This window comes from Rattus norvegicus, chromosome 6, assembly GCF_036323735.1.
Source record: "Rattus norvegicus strain BN/NHsdMcwi chromosome 6, GRCr8, whole genome shotgun sequence".
NCBI classification, from domain to species: Eukaryota; Metazoa; Chordata; class Mammalia; order Rodentia; family Muridae; genus Rattus; species Rattus norvegicus.
In genome coordinates, this window is record NC_086024.1 from 22,086,959 (window position 1) to 22,101,534 (window position 14,576).

The window sequence follows — 14,576 nt, forward strand, 5'->3', positions numbered from 1 at the left end:
GGCAGGCTCGGTGACAACCCTTAGTCCAGGGGTGTTGAGGCTTTGATGAACCCCCAAATGGGCGACGAAGGGGCAGACGACCGGATGATTTGCCCAGAGCCTATTTCCTAACAAAGCGACCAGGAAGCCCTAAACTAAGTGCAGCTGGGGCTGGTACTTGGCTTGATAACTTCCGCGTGTGAGTATGCAACAGGGAGCGCCGCCCGCGAACTTCCGCATGAAAGGGGCCAGCCGCGGCGCGACCCTAGGGGCATCGGCTGGCTACACCTCTGAGGAGGAAACCCGCGCAGCCCCGAGGGGAGGGCGTGGCAAGGAAAGGGCGTGGCTTCAGTCCCGCCTCCGAGAGACGCAGGCCTACAGGCAAGCAGGGTTCGCCACGCCCCAGGACTACATTTCCCGGCAAGCCCCGCGGGCCGCAGTTGACCCACTTCCCGGCCCGTCACGGGCTCGCCCGGCCCCCGCGCCCGGGCGGCTGCTCCCTGCTGACTGGGGTGTGGGCGGGGAGCGGCGGAGGGAGGAGGCAGAGCTGGCCGCCGCAGTTTGCCGCCGCTGCTGGGCGCCTAGGCAGAGCTCCCCGGGGTTCGTGCGGCCGCCATGGACGAGCAGGCGGGGCCCGGCGTCTTCTTCAGCAACAACCATCCGGGAGCTGGCGGTGCTAAGGGGCTCGGGCCTCTGGCGGAGGCTGCAGCGGCGGGAGACGGAGCGGCTGCGGCGGGGGCGGCCCGAGCTCAGTACAGCCTCCCGGGGATCTTGCACTTCCTGCAGCACGAATGGGCCCGCTTCGAGGTGGAGAGAGCCCAGTGGGAGGTGGAGCGGGCGGAGTTGCAGGTAAAGACCCTCCCGGCCTGGCGGTCTTCATCCCGCCTCTTCTCTCTCTTCTGCCCCGCCCCGGACCCTTCACCCCCTCCCCCAGTCCGCTTGCGTCCCCTCCCCCTTGCCTGGCTCCCATCACTTCCAGAATCTCATCCCCCTTCCTCCAGTCACCTTTGACTTTTCTGCTCCCACTTCCTTGAGCCTGTTTTCCCACTCCTTCTGATCCATTTACCCTCCCGGCGCCTTTTTGTCGGCTGTTTCCCACTCTCAACTCCCGTGCTTGCTTGTTGTTTCCACTGTTTGCCATGCCACATCTTGGGTTGCCTGTCCCTTTCGGTTTACTGATTGGATTGACAGTAGTTTTGAGAGACTCCGAGCAAATCATCCTGGCTCCACATGACGCACCCTAGGTCTAGAGACATTCCCCGCAAAAGGTTTTGGCAGTTGACTACTACTCACTCACTCTGCAAGAAAGGTGACCAGAGACAGCAACATAAGTTGTATCAGCGAGGCCTTGGCTTTCCGCGAGAAACTGACGTAGGGCTAGGGTGTTACAAGCAGTATCAGCTTTATGTCTGAAAGTGTTTCCCTTTCTGCCCTTTCACCCCATCCCGCATTTGGTTTGGATTCATAGGTTTCAATGCAGGGACTGCAATCTGACTGAAGGGAGCCAGAAAATGGGCAGAGGTGGGACACCTTTTTACAGAATCTAAAACTTCCCAAGAGTTGGTTTTTATGGTCAGTGCTTTGCAAGCCTGACATGTACTTTAAAGGGAACTGAAGGGGCCTCAGTGCTACATCGCCCCCTTTCATAACCTGCAAGGTAAAGAAAGTATGCCTATCTGAGAGGAGCTGTTGTGGGCCAGAGAAGGATGAAAGGTTGACACTTCACTGGCCATTCTGAGTTGGTAAGTAGGTTTTCTCTGACTGTTTATAAAACTTCCAACACACACACACACACACACACACACACACACACACATACACACACACACACTAATTTCCAGAGGAACTTCGAGAGCTGTGAATTGTTGTGCCTCTCTGTTTTATGGGCTAAGCCTATATGCTTATGAAATTTAAGTACAGTTTTAGTTTGTGAAGCACTTGAAGTGTGTTCCTTTTTTTGGTCCCTTTTTTTTTTTTTGGCACAAAAAAAATTAAAGAGAAAGAAACATGCTGAAGAGACTCAATTGCAGATGCATCCTGCTTTGGTGAGGCGCATGTGGCCACAGAAGGAGCAAACAGGCAAGGTTATAGTAAATAGGTCTCTGATAAAGGCTATGCTTGCGTCCAGCTCTGTGACCTTGAGGATATTCTGTGACCTCTCTGGGCTTCAGTTTCATCCTTTACTTATTCAGCACATGGCTCAGGCCTGGTTGAATGCCTGCCTTGTGTATTCAGACTCCAGCCAACGAAACTGGAAAAGCTGCTGCCCCCTTCATGGAGATTCTGTTTTAGGCAGAAGGCGAACAGTCAGTGGATAAAGCTGTGTGAAATAGCCTATAGTTGGGCTCTTCGAGGGAAAGTAAGAATATAGGAGTATAGTCACTTCTTGGGAGGTGGGTATGGGCAATCGAATGAAGTAAGGTAGTGGCCTGTATGGTTTCTTCTGTTTCTGCAGTTATGTGGTTTGTGTTCTTTGCTGACTTTTTAATACCTACTGTTAGGTATAAGTCTGTTTGATATTTGTAAGTCTTGTAGTGATGGCTGATCTCGTACCCAACCAAGTGACTGAGAGTACACAAAAAGTCTGGTGCTTTGACATTTACCTTCCCTGGCAATGCATTCTGCAGATGAACTTATGGAGGGGTTCAGGTCAAGGGCCAACTCTCACACATGGTTGCTGGAAATGATTTTTGTTTGTTTCTGCTTAAATTTTAGCATATTTTATAGTTTAGGGAATGTAGAACAAATGACACCTATCTGGTAAAAACGAGCAATAAGACAATGTTTGCCTTCCTGTGTGTAGGTATGGGGATTTACGGACTAGCCTATGTTTGCTCATTCTCTGAGGCTTCAATTTTAAAGTTAATTAGTCTTTAATTTTTACACACACATCCAGATTAACTTCAGGTAAGATTCCTGTTGTTGCTTATGTTAAGAACACTACTTAATTTTTTTTTTAAATAGCGTCTTTTGATTTATGTTCCAGAAAGTTTTTTTAAAAAAATCATAGAATTTTTTTTATAAATAAAATAAATATTATTATCACAGGGTTTGCAATAATACATGGTCTTTGTACCATTCGCAGAATTACAATTTTTAAAAATCATGTACTTTTAGGTCAACATTAAATTTGATTTTCCCTTTCTGTACCATTGGGCTTTTCCTGGCGGGGGGGGGGGGGGACAAACAGTATAAAGTAAAAGAGTTAAATGAGTTGCAATGACACATACCTGTGTCCTTTTAATTTTTAAAACTCTTCCGAAGCCATTAACACCAAAGTCAACAGAAGTGCCTTTAAGGTTCAGTCTCATTTGTCCCTACAGGAACCTGTCAGTCCTGCTCCTTCAAGTTGTCAGGGGTGAGTTGTGAAAGGCAGCCCAAGTTCTCATCTGTCTGGGCAGCCTGTGTCACTTCCTCCCTCCTGCAGATGCTGGGAAGGAGAAAGGAGTCATATCAATCAAAACATTTTTTTTTTTTAATTTCCTTTTCCTCCTCTCCCATGTTAGTTAATGGATCATCCCCCCACCAACCATGAGAATTGATGATTCACAAGAGAACAGAGATTATCAAGGTATTACTGAGTTTTGTGTTTGAAAAAGGAATTGAAAGAATAATATTTGAAAGGTTTTTTTTTTTTTTCACGTATGAGACATGGTGCCCGAGACCCCAAAGAACCTTGCATCCTAATCAGTATGGGGGAGATTGACTTTCTTAGAACAGCCTGAGAAGATTCAGCAGTAAATGTGGAAAGTCGGGAAGTAATCACAACCCTAGGCTTAGTCATTTGAAAGTTACCTTCAGAAAAGCAAACAGGTAATAGAGTGACCGTAGATTTTGATGATATACAGGTGGAAGGAGGAGGCTGTGGTTCTGTCTACGTGGGAGTGGTAGAATTGTTTAGATCAACTAGTAGAGGGCATGTGGTATAGAGGCTCTGGGCTGGAGTGTTTATGAATCTAGATCTTGGCACCAATGATTTGTATCTCATTTAGCAAATATTTTTCAAGTATATACTTCATGCCAGGTCCTGTTTTAGGCATGGAGAAGATATAAGATCTTATCTCGTGAAATTTAAATGATAGGGTCAGATAAACAGTGAATACCTGCTACATTGCAAAGTCTTACATGCTCTGCTAAAGTAAAGGGATAGGAAGAAGTCATCATAGATTGAGAGTTAGCGAGCAGAATCCTTCCAAGGCCGTACCTGAGAGTTAAAACAGCCAAGAGAAGGGAGGGTGCTTAGAATATCACGGGGACAACAATGGGGCAAGTGTGGCCAGAGTGGAGGAGGAGTGGAAGAAATGATGCCGAGGAAGATACTGATCCTGCTTCCTGTAAAGACTTTGAATTTTGGCTGCATCTGGTGGCACAGGCCTGTAATCTCTGCTACTTGGCAGACATAGGGTGAGAGACATCACAAGTTGAAGGCTGGTCTGGGTTACAGAAGGAATTAAAGGGTAGCGTGGACTCTTAGTAGGTCTAGCTTCAAATGCAAAGTGAAAAGAAGACTGAGACCAGAGCTCCGAGGTAGAGGGTTTGCTCAGAGTATGCAGGGCTCTATGTCCAACCCCCAGTACCAAGAAAATAACCACCGCTGGGCTTCACTTCTGCAGATTGGGCAACCATTGGAATGTATTGAAAAAAGGAGCATCTTTAAAACGAACCCTTAGCAGGAGTTGAGAATATGCCCCAGGAGGTGGGAAAGAAGAAGCAGGAAGGGTGTTTAGGAGTCTGTATAAATTAATTAAGGCCTGAGTTGAGAGGTAGTGGTGGGTTTTTTTGCATGTACAGTTTGTTTATGTATCATTAAAACATAGTAGGTTCTGAACACAGGAAGACAGCTCACTAGTCAGTGTGCCACGCGCGCATGGGTAGGATGTGAGTGTGAGGAAAAGGGGACTGAAACAATTCAGCACTTCAGTCCTGCATACCTTCGAAGGATAGCTGAGATCCACTGAGCACATAAATGGAAGATGTAGGAACTTAAAAACGATTGCGTTTCGTTAATTACAGCAGTTATTTTACGTATCACAAAATGCAACAATGACAGACCTGTTAATAAATCTATACTCTAAGCTCACTGTTATATTTCATGCCTATAAAACATATGCCAAAAATATGACCTGTCAGAGCCTTAAGTTACCTTGTGAGAATTAAGTGAGATCGTTTTTAAGTCTCCAGTAGGTGCCTGGTCTGTAAATCAAGTGAATGGTAGCAACACACGAGGTCACTTTTTCTCCTGTTTATTGCCTCCAAGAAAATGCCAATCTTCAATCTTTTTTTTTTTTTTTGGTTCTTTTTTTCGGAGCTGGGGACCGAACCCAGGGCCTTGCGCTTCCTAGGCAAGCGCTCTACCACTGAGCTAAATCCCCAACCCCGCCAATCTTCAATCTTAAACTCACCTCAGACCAGACCTCGATGGCGCCTTCTCGAGCCCATGCAGTCGGACATTCAGGGCCTGGTGCTGGCATTAAAGTCGTTTAACAGGAATGGATGGCGGCAGCTAAACTTTAGGAATCCAATCTCACCTTTGCATTACATCTTGGATAACAGATTGTGGATATTTGTAACCATTTTATAAGATGGATTTATCCTTTTCTTTTAAATTACTTTTAAGCTTGGAACAAATGAACCCTCCTTACACCATTTTGTGAATAGGTTTTTAAACTTTATAATTTAAATTTTCATAATCTTCAGTTATATTTTTGGAAAGATTACAGGGGTTTTTACTCTTTTAAAACATATGCTTTTGTCATTTCACTTCAGTGTTTCTTCACCTTAATGGCAATCTTAGAATAATCTGTTCCCTGGGCCTCATCCAGACCAATTGAATCAGAATCATAGAAATTATGGCCCTAGCATTAGCATTTTTTGAGCATTTCTTAGTATTTTTTTTTGTGGTTCAAATATGTACAAAGATTGAAGATAAATGCTTAGTTTGTTTCTATTCTCTCTCTCTCTCTCTCTCTCTCACACACACACACACACACACACACGGTGTATAAAGTTTGGCAGTTTTCAACATGTGTTGGCATTCAGTATATGGGTGCTTTTTATAGACTGAGATATAATTTCTGTTAATTTCCATTGTTCTTTCTGATGATAGCTAGCATTTATTTTAGGCAGCAGCCTATTATCATTTGAATCACCTCCCACTGACATAGACATACAATGACAGGGTAATCTTTGAGGTGGAATGAACTTTGGAAGTAACTCCAAACTTTGTAAGTAATGAGAGAGGTTAAGTGACCAGGAATGAAGTAGGTTTTGAAAAGCCGTGTCACTTCTGTCTCCAGATATTTTGACAGGCTTTTCTCTTTCTAAAGTCTTTTCAGATTCTTACCTCCTCTGCCGCCTCTCCTCCTCCTCTTTTGTCCTCTTCCTTTAGATTCAACCCAGGGCTTGGCACATGCTAAGCACCCCGTCTACCACTCAGCTGAACTCAGCCTCAGCGTCTCTGTTAGGAAGCCTTCTGAAGTAATCAGTCATACTGATACTTACTGGTTTTTGTTATTATTATTATTTTTTAATCTAAAACATTTTAGAGACTTTAATGTGTTTTTTGTTGCTTTCTGGTTTGTTGGACACATTTACATTTTCCCTCTGTCTTTGATATTTTATCTTTCATTAATTTTTGGGAGCATGGGTTTCTGTTTGCTTTGCATTTTGTTATACTCAAAATCTCTTCTTGCAGAATATCTGACTATAGTTTCCTTAGATAGACCCTTGGCTGCATTTTCTTGCCCTCTTGGGTTTCTGAGTGTGCACGTATCTTCCTTCTCTATGCTTTTCATCTTTATATTTTCACATTTTATTCTGGGTAATGTATTCTGACTTTTCTCTCAGTCCGTCATCCGCTCTTCAGTTCATTTCAGTGCGTTGTAGTTATGCAGTGACTTTAGGTTGGGTCATTTGACACTCATTTTGGTTCCTTTTGCAGGCTGGTTCTTGTTTTGTTCTTTGATGGTGTCTCGTTCTTTGCATGTATTTCCAGAATGACCTTTTAAACCCGTGTGTGTGTGTGTGTGTGTGTGTGTGTGTGTGTGTGTGACTTTTAATTTGGTGTCTCCAAAGTTGCTCAGTTTGAGTGGACTGTCTGGGTGCTGGGTTTGAGTGGACTGTCTGGGTGCTGGGTTTGAGTGGACTGTCTGGGTGCTGGGTTTGAGTGGACTGTCCGGGTGCTGGGTTTGAGTGGACTGTCTGGGTGCTCCTTGCTCACAGTGACTTGTTCCTTTGTGTTTTTGCCTTATCTTGGTGTACTGCTCACTGTCCTTGGAAAAGTATAAGAGTATTCTGAGTTTTCAAAGGTTCTGTATTTGCTTTTTTTTTTTTTTATAGATTACTGGTAATTGGAGGCATTATTAGTCCAGCACTAGTTTAAACAAAAGTCATTGCTTGAGGCATTTGGACTTCTGTCTGCTGAGACCTGGGTTGTAAATGTACTTGAGAACAAATACACTCACTGTCTTTCCTGATGGTCATAAACCCCTTAGTGTCTAATGTAAATGTGCAGTATGTCGCCCGTCAGTGTCCAGTCTGGATGGGCTGGGGTTGGGCTTTGCCTTTCAGGTTCTGTAGCCTGTTCTGCTGGGTCCGTATACGAAAGCTCCTGTGTCCTGACCTCACTGACTCCTCCCAGTCTCTTTAATTTGGATCAGATAATTTTTTGCTATCTTGTCAATTTTAGGTCGCTTTAAAGAAAATTGAAATATTTCGTCCAGAACTTTTAGCTATTTTCAGTAGGAAAAGTTGCTGAATTCTCTGGTTTTAGTTTCAAAATCTAATAAGAATGCCCTCAATACATATCTCGGGGGAAACAGTCATACTCCGAGCACTCCCTTATATGAAGAGATATACCCGCTCAGTCCTAAACTTCCTTGTCTGTTGTTTGGTTTTTCTTGCTCCACGGCCCTGCTGTGTAGCCCAGTCTGCGCCAGCCGCACCGCTCTGTTCACAGATCTTGGAGTTCTAGTGGCAGGGAAGACCAATGGTTTTCCTCCAAAGCAGTTGTCCTTTAGGCAGATTGAAAACAAGAAACTCTTCACTTTGTGGTCTCAGAGTAAATAATCCGGATGGCTTTCCCTTTGCTACTTGATGCAGCTATGCCGTTTGAGTTATGAAATCTGCCAATGGTGTCCAAGTTTCAGTTTTGGTCCATTAAAAAGAAAACAAACCAACCTCACCCTTGGGATCCGTGGAGATTCTTACCTGGGGTGCCTTTCCAAATGATGACACAGTCTTTAACCATCATAACTTGGCAGTGTGAGACGCTGTCCTTAGAGCCAGACAGCCCCTCTCGCTTAAGACTTTCAGTTTTTGTAGGCTTCTCTTTTATTTATAAACTGTTGGTGTGGGTACACAAATCAAGCCGGATAGTTAAAAGGTTTAAGACATAGGAAGTATGGGCCAGTGAGATTGCTTACCTGGGAAGTATGCTTCCAAGCCTGCCAACCACGTGGTGTAAAGGGAGAACCAACTGCTGTCTTCTAACTTCCACATTGGAGCATGCATCTGTGCATTTGCTCATGATAACAATGAAGCCTGTGGTATTGCAGTGCATACAGGTAGTCTAGTCGGTTAGCTCCACTTAGTTGAGATGTCTCTCCACAGACGGCATTAGTTTATATTGTCTATTTAGCGTGCTTTAGAAGCCAGCAGTTTAAATGATTCGGTTGTCATAGTAGCTTCTATCCTGTCTTTGTCCTGTATGGATTGAGAACTGTAACTGGGGCGTTGATGCTAATGATGCTAGAGATGGCAGTAGTAGAGGGCGCCAAGCTTGTGCACTGGGCATAGAGGAAGACAGAAGATGGAAAGGGGCAAGAGAAGCCTGGGGCCCTGGCAGACAGGAGTAAAACTACACAGCTCTCTAGCTCTTAGACGATGTTAGGATACTGTTTGAATGTTTTATTTAAGCGTTTGTAATTGTAGAGTTCTTGAGTGTCTTTCCCAACCCTGTGTTTCGCTTATTTTCTGCCCATTCTTTAGACTAAGAATATTTTGTCCCTTAAGGAAGTTTAGAATATAAGTAGTCTCAGTCTATATAAGTATAGACTTAGTTTGAACTGACTTTTAGTCCCTAATCCAGGGCCTGTTTGCTGACCAAAGCCTCCTATTTTATTGATTTCTCTGTGTAGTTGCTTCTGGTTTCAACGAACTGGATAAATCATAATATTTATGATTATACATGTTTTGAGTAGCTATCAAAATATAAATTCTCATCACTTGAAAAGTTTTTTTCCTTCAACTTGGAGAGTTAATGATATACAGAATAAATTAATATTGTCAGGGTCTCAAAATAAGTCTTAAACAATTTGTGTGCCTCAGAAGTATTTAAGTGTGTTATCTAGAGCCCACCCTATCCCACGTGGCTCAGGCTGAGCTTAAACTCTGTGTCGTGCAGAATGGCCTTTAACTTCTGCTCCTCTTGCATACTGGGGTTCCAGCACGTGCCCTCATGCCTGCCTACATAGGCAGTGGTGGAGATGAAACTACCACTTTTACGTTTTGTGTAGGGAATACTGAAATCAGACTTTAGTTTTTTTAAAAAAAATTTCAAATTTGGAGCCTACGAATTTTGTTCCAAGGCTAGTAGTTTAATTAGATACATTAATTAGATCACATGACTATATGTAGTTCAGTATAGTTTGTATGTGTCATGGAATTTTGCATAGTGTCTTGTTTATTAGGTTTTTCTTTGCCAGTTCTATGTGTGCTGTGTGAGGGCAGAATGATGAATACGTCAACTGTGTATTTGCTCTTATGCCGAAAGTTAAGGTTTAACTTTGATTACATAACGTTATCTGAACAACATGATGGGCAGTAGAAAATGTTGGCGTGCTTAGAAGGACATTTTATTGCATAGTAAGCTGAGGGCCATGTGAAAAGGATCACTTTTTTCGGGAGATGGAGTGGGAAGGAAAACAAGGGCCTAGGTAGGAGTGGAGGAAGGTGACACTTGGGCAGTAAGTATTGAGTAAGTTTGATGGAGTAGGTATTTTGGGTGTGGCAGATGTGTTCTTGGCGTAAATACACTGGAGAGATCCTTTCCAAGGAAGGGCCCAAGGGAATGTCTCACCACTGATCACACAGGCTCCATTAGCCCTCATCTGTATGTGATGGAAATTGGACCCAGTACACTGTATCTGCTTTGGAGAAGCAGACCTGACGGCAGATTCCACAAGGTAATACCAGTTTCTCTTGATGGAAAAGTACCACACTGTGTGAATTGTTCTCATTCTTTTTATTTGTTTTGCTTACGCTTCCTAAATGAGAAGGTTGTGTAGTGAGCAAAGAAGCTTAAATTATAGGCGCAACCCAAACCTGCTCCTAAGGAATGTGGATTCCTGTGAGGCTAAAGGGAGCAAGGAGGAGCCTGGAGATCTGGGTCGGCGCAGTTAATGAACCTGAGAGAATAGTGTTAGTCAAGGAAGGCATCGTCCTCTCAGTAGGTCAGCACGCTGCCTTGCTCTCTGTCTTCATCACCCTCTAAGCAGTGAAGGTCTGTGTACTGAGAGCCATGTGTCAGATACATTGCCAGTATTTTAAACTTACAATTTATTTTAAATCCTACAAAACTCGATGTAGAAGGTATTAACCATTCCTTAATAAACAGGTAAAAAAATGAGAAAGGGTTAATGTTATACCGCAGAAAAAGGTTAATGACGGTTCTGGGCGCAGGAAGTGGGACATATTTTGATAATTTCCATTTTCTTTCATACTTCTTGGTCAGTGTATAGAAATGTTTTGTTTACTAAATTCTGATCATCATCAAGATTCAGTTACCTTCTCTGGAAAAGTAACTGTTGTGTGTTTGGCTTCTACACACAAACAGGAGCGTGTACTCTGAGAATATATATACACCAGAAGCAGTTAATGCGGTCCAGACCAGCGGATGATCCTGTTGCTAGAAAAGATGCTCAACACATTATCTTTAAAATTTCAGGGTACAATATATTTGTATAGTTATTTGTCAATGTAAGACCAGGTTTGTCCTTCACTTATTTTAATGAGTACCAGCTAAAGGGGCTAGAAAGGTGACTCAGTGGTTAAGAGCACTGGCTACTCTTCTAGAGGACCAGGGCTCGATTCCCAGCACCTAAATGGTGGCTTACAACCATCTGTAACTCTAGTCCCAGGAAATCTTCTGCCCTCCAAGGACACTGCATGCACGTGGCACAGACATATATGCACGCAAAACACCATACATAAAAATAATAAATAAAATGCTAAAAAAAAAAACCATTTACAGTTCTGTGTTATTCTCAAGTAAGCCACAAATTATACTGTTTATGATGTTTAGTTTTGGTTTTCCTTCAGTAAAGCACACTGAGTGAAAACATCCCGGGGTTTTTTGTGCCCTGGTATTAACACAGTTGTTTCTCCCACATCTGTTGTGATAGCGCTATTCTTAGTGGCTCTTCCTTTCCTGCCTGCCCAGAATCCCCCTATCCATCCATCCACCCCTGCCTTCTTCCTGCCTTGCCTTCCCTCCCCTTCCTAAGTCATCCCGTGAAACTCAATTAAATCATAACACATGAACATTTTTGACAAGAAAACCAGTTGACTTTTTTTGTGGTGGTTTTGTTTTTTGAGACAGGGTTTCACGGTAGCTCTTGCTGTTCTGGAACTTGTTCTGTTGACCAGGTTGGCCTTGAACTCAAGAGGTCTGCTTGCCTCTGTCTCTGGAATGCAGGGATTCAAGGCTTGCACCACCAGGCCCAGTCCAGTTGACTCTTGATAAGTGTATACAATTCTATGACAATCAAAATATATGGAAGACCTGTAAAGAATGGCTATTACGTGACTATTGAACATGCTCTGGGGTTCTACCAAACAAGAAAAACCTACTGGTTAGTCTATAAAGTTGGTTAACAGAGATTCGTGATGGAACTCCTATCTGTCTGTCTCATACGCTGCACAGTTGTTCCTTCACTAGATTTTGAGTTACAGGGGGTTTTATTTTTTAAGGTCTGGCAGAGTGACTGGCACATAATAGTTAATCAATAAATCCTCTTTTCTTCTTTCTTCCTCCTTTTCTTCCTCCTTCTCTTCTTCCTCCTCTTTTCTCCTCCTTTCCTCCTCTTCTTCCTTCTCTTCCTCTTCCTCCTCCTCCTTTCTCCTTTCCTCCTCTTCTTCCTTCTCTTCCTCTTCCTCCTCCTCCCCTTCCTCCTCTTCTTCCTCCTCTCTTCTCCTTTCCTCCTCCCCTTCCTCCTCGTCTTCTTTCGTTTTGTTTTTGAGACAGCATTTCTCTATGTAGCCCCAGCCATCCTAGAACCCACTTTGTAGACCAAGCTGACCTTGAACTCAGAAATCCATCTGCCTCTGCCTCCCAAGTGCACAGGTGTGAGCCACCACCCCCCAGCCCTAATAAGTTATTCTTAATTGGATGAATCTCATATTCGGTTACAGTAGTATTGAATATGTGTCAACACGAACATGTATGCTTATGTTTATTCTGGATCCCATCAAATTTTTATTCTTAAAAGCAGGTCATGTGTCTCAGACATCTGTAATAATTATGTTTTCCGGGACTACTAAATATACAGCATATACACTGTTATTAGACAAATACTTTATCTGTTCTTTTTGCCTCTACCTTGTGACTTCCACCAGAAAGAGCCATTTGAAGCAAGGCCTGTCTGCATTCTTGTCCTGCAGAGCATGGGGCCCTGCCTGCGAGATCATTTTGACAGGGTCCATTTCAGGAATGCCACTGCCTTCCTAATTGCCGCTGGCTGCTCCTGCAGTAAATGGCTACAAGTGGGTGGTTTTGTTTGTGGCAGTGTGAATAAGGATTGTTCCCCACAAGCCCCTCTTACATATTGAACTCTGACCACCAGGAAATGCCTTTGGCATCTTGTCCAAAAACATCTTTATGATCTACAGAGTCCTGTAAAAGTTTTCTCTTTTCTCTCTCTCTTTTTTTTAAGTCCACACCCTCAAATTTTCCATGCTTCTTATTCTTTCTAAATAGTTAGCTGCATATTTTGTTTCTCTGTGGTCTGATTTTAAATAAAAGTATTTAAGGCTAGGGAAGAAGTTTATGTCTCTTTTGTTGCTGTAGGAAGGTTCACTTGTGTAAAGCCATACTACACTTTTTAGTAAGATCAACTCAGAAGGAAAAGCCAAAACCCAAATAGCTCCCACACTCTCTAGAAAACAAACATCTAGGTGACATTACTTTATGTGTACTTTTCTAATTTTGTTTGTATATTGCTTACTAATATATTGCAGTATTTAATCTTTTTTGTACTCTGAGCCTTTAGATAAATACTAGAAATTTGTCAGTTGTCCTAGAGTTGGAATGAAACTCTTAGGTCTGAGCCTGCTTTTTTTTATTAGAAATGTGCAGGCCAGGGGTTGGGGATTTAGCTCAGTGGTAGAGTGCTTGCCTAGCAAGCGCAAGGCCCTGCTCCGAAAAAAAGAAAAAAGAAAAAAGAAATGTGCAGGCCAGCCAAATCAGTGAGACTAAAATAAAGCACCCAGGACTAAGGAAACGCCCAGGTTGCTGAAGCCTCACAGAGAATGTGCCATTGGGCCAGACTTGTGTGTGTCATGTAGTCTATACAGGGGATGCTGAGGCCTGAGGCTCTCGTGACTCCAGGAGAGCATAGTAAAACCCCTCTTTCACAAAAGAAAATGTGGCACTGTAGAATTTTTAAAGTTCAAAAACAGTTTGTACTTTTCTTCCTGGCCTCTTAGGTTATGCTATTGTAAATTTCCCCATTTAAAAACCAGCCAACCCGTAGCAACAATGGAAACCCCTTCTCAGCCCTACTGTCTGTTGTCAGTGCCTCCTGTTCTCTTTGCTTGTCTAAATTTCTCCCAACAGACCACATCTGCTACCTTCAGGTATTTTTTCCTTCCTTTCTCTTTTAGGTTACTGTTTCTCAGTCCCCTGTGATTTTGTTTCCATTTCTCTCTATGAAGCTTGCTGAACTCCACATTATGTCCTTCCCCCCCTCACATTAGTTTAAGAGTTGCTACTGTAATACATTCCTTTCTTAGAATGCTCTACACCATTGTAGCTTTGCTGATACTTTTCAGTTAAAACCTGACTTGCCCAGCTTTTGCAAATGTGGGGGATGACCTGTTACTTGAAGTTTGATCATCTATTCAAAAATCACTTTTCCAAAGCTTTTTTTCACTCTCTTACCCAGCCCCTTAACCTTGGTTCAATTCATTCAATCTTTGGCTTTCTTGTTCTCTTTCAGTCGTGCATTGGCATGTGAATGCTTTGTAGTTCTTAGAACATTTGCAATCATTTTATTTCTAGTACTCCTGTCTTTAGAAATTCACGCCCAGTGGTTGAAGCAAGGGCCTTCCTAAGTTTTCACCTTCAGCTTCTCCTCTGGTAGACATGGTATATGCTCTCCTGCCTCCTAAGCAGCTAAATACTAATTAAAGAGTGATTGCTTCAAATGATTCGTTTTCATTGTTTTGCCTGGTATATTTCAAATCTCTCCGTATAAGTCTGTTAACATTTCCTACATATTAGAATGCTATTTTTAAACTGGAGTACTGTGATCCTTTCCTTACACATAAGTCTTATCTACTTGAAGTACTTGTTTTGTCACAAGGCTCTTAGTGTGCTA

The 14,576-nt window shown here is 43.0% G+C and overlaps 1 protein-coding gene across 2 annotated transcripts in view; it reads left to right on the top strand.

Annotated features, from left to right (window-relative positions):
• Positions 1-460: 460 nt before the first annotated feature.
• Strn (striatin) overlaps positions 461-14,576 on the top strand; it is an 86,866-nt gene continuing 72,750 nt past the window's right edge. The window contains exon 1 of one of the 2 annotated variants that reach the window (XM_006239622.5): positions 461-828. In XM_006239622.5, the coding sequence (XP_006239684.1) occupies positions 595-828 (234 nt within the window). In that variant the 5' untranslated portion in view covers positions 461-594. The remainder of the gene's footprint in view (positions 829-14,576) is intronic. The other variant, NM_019148.3, reaches the window with a different exon arrangement.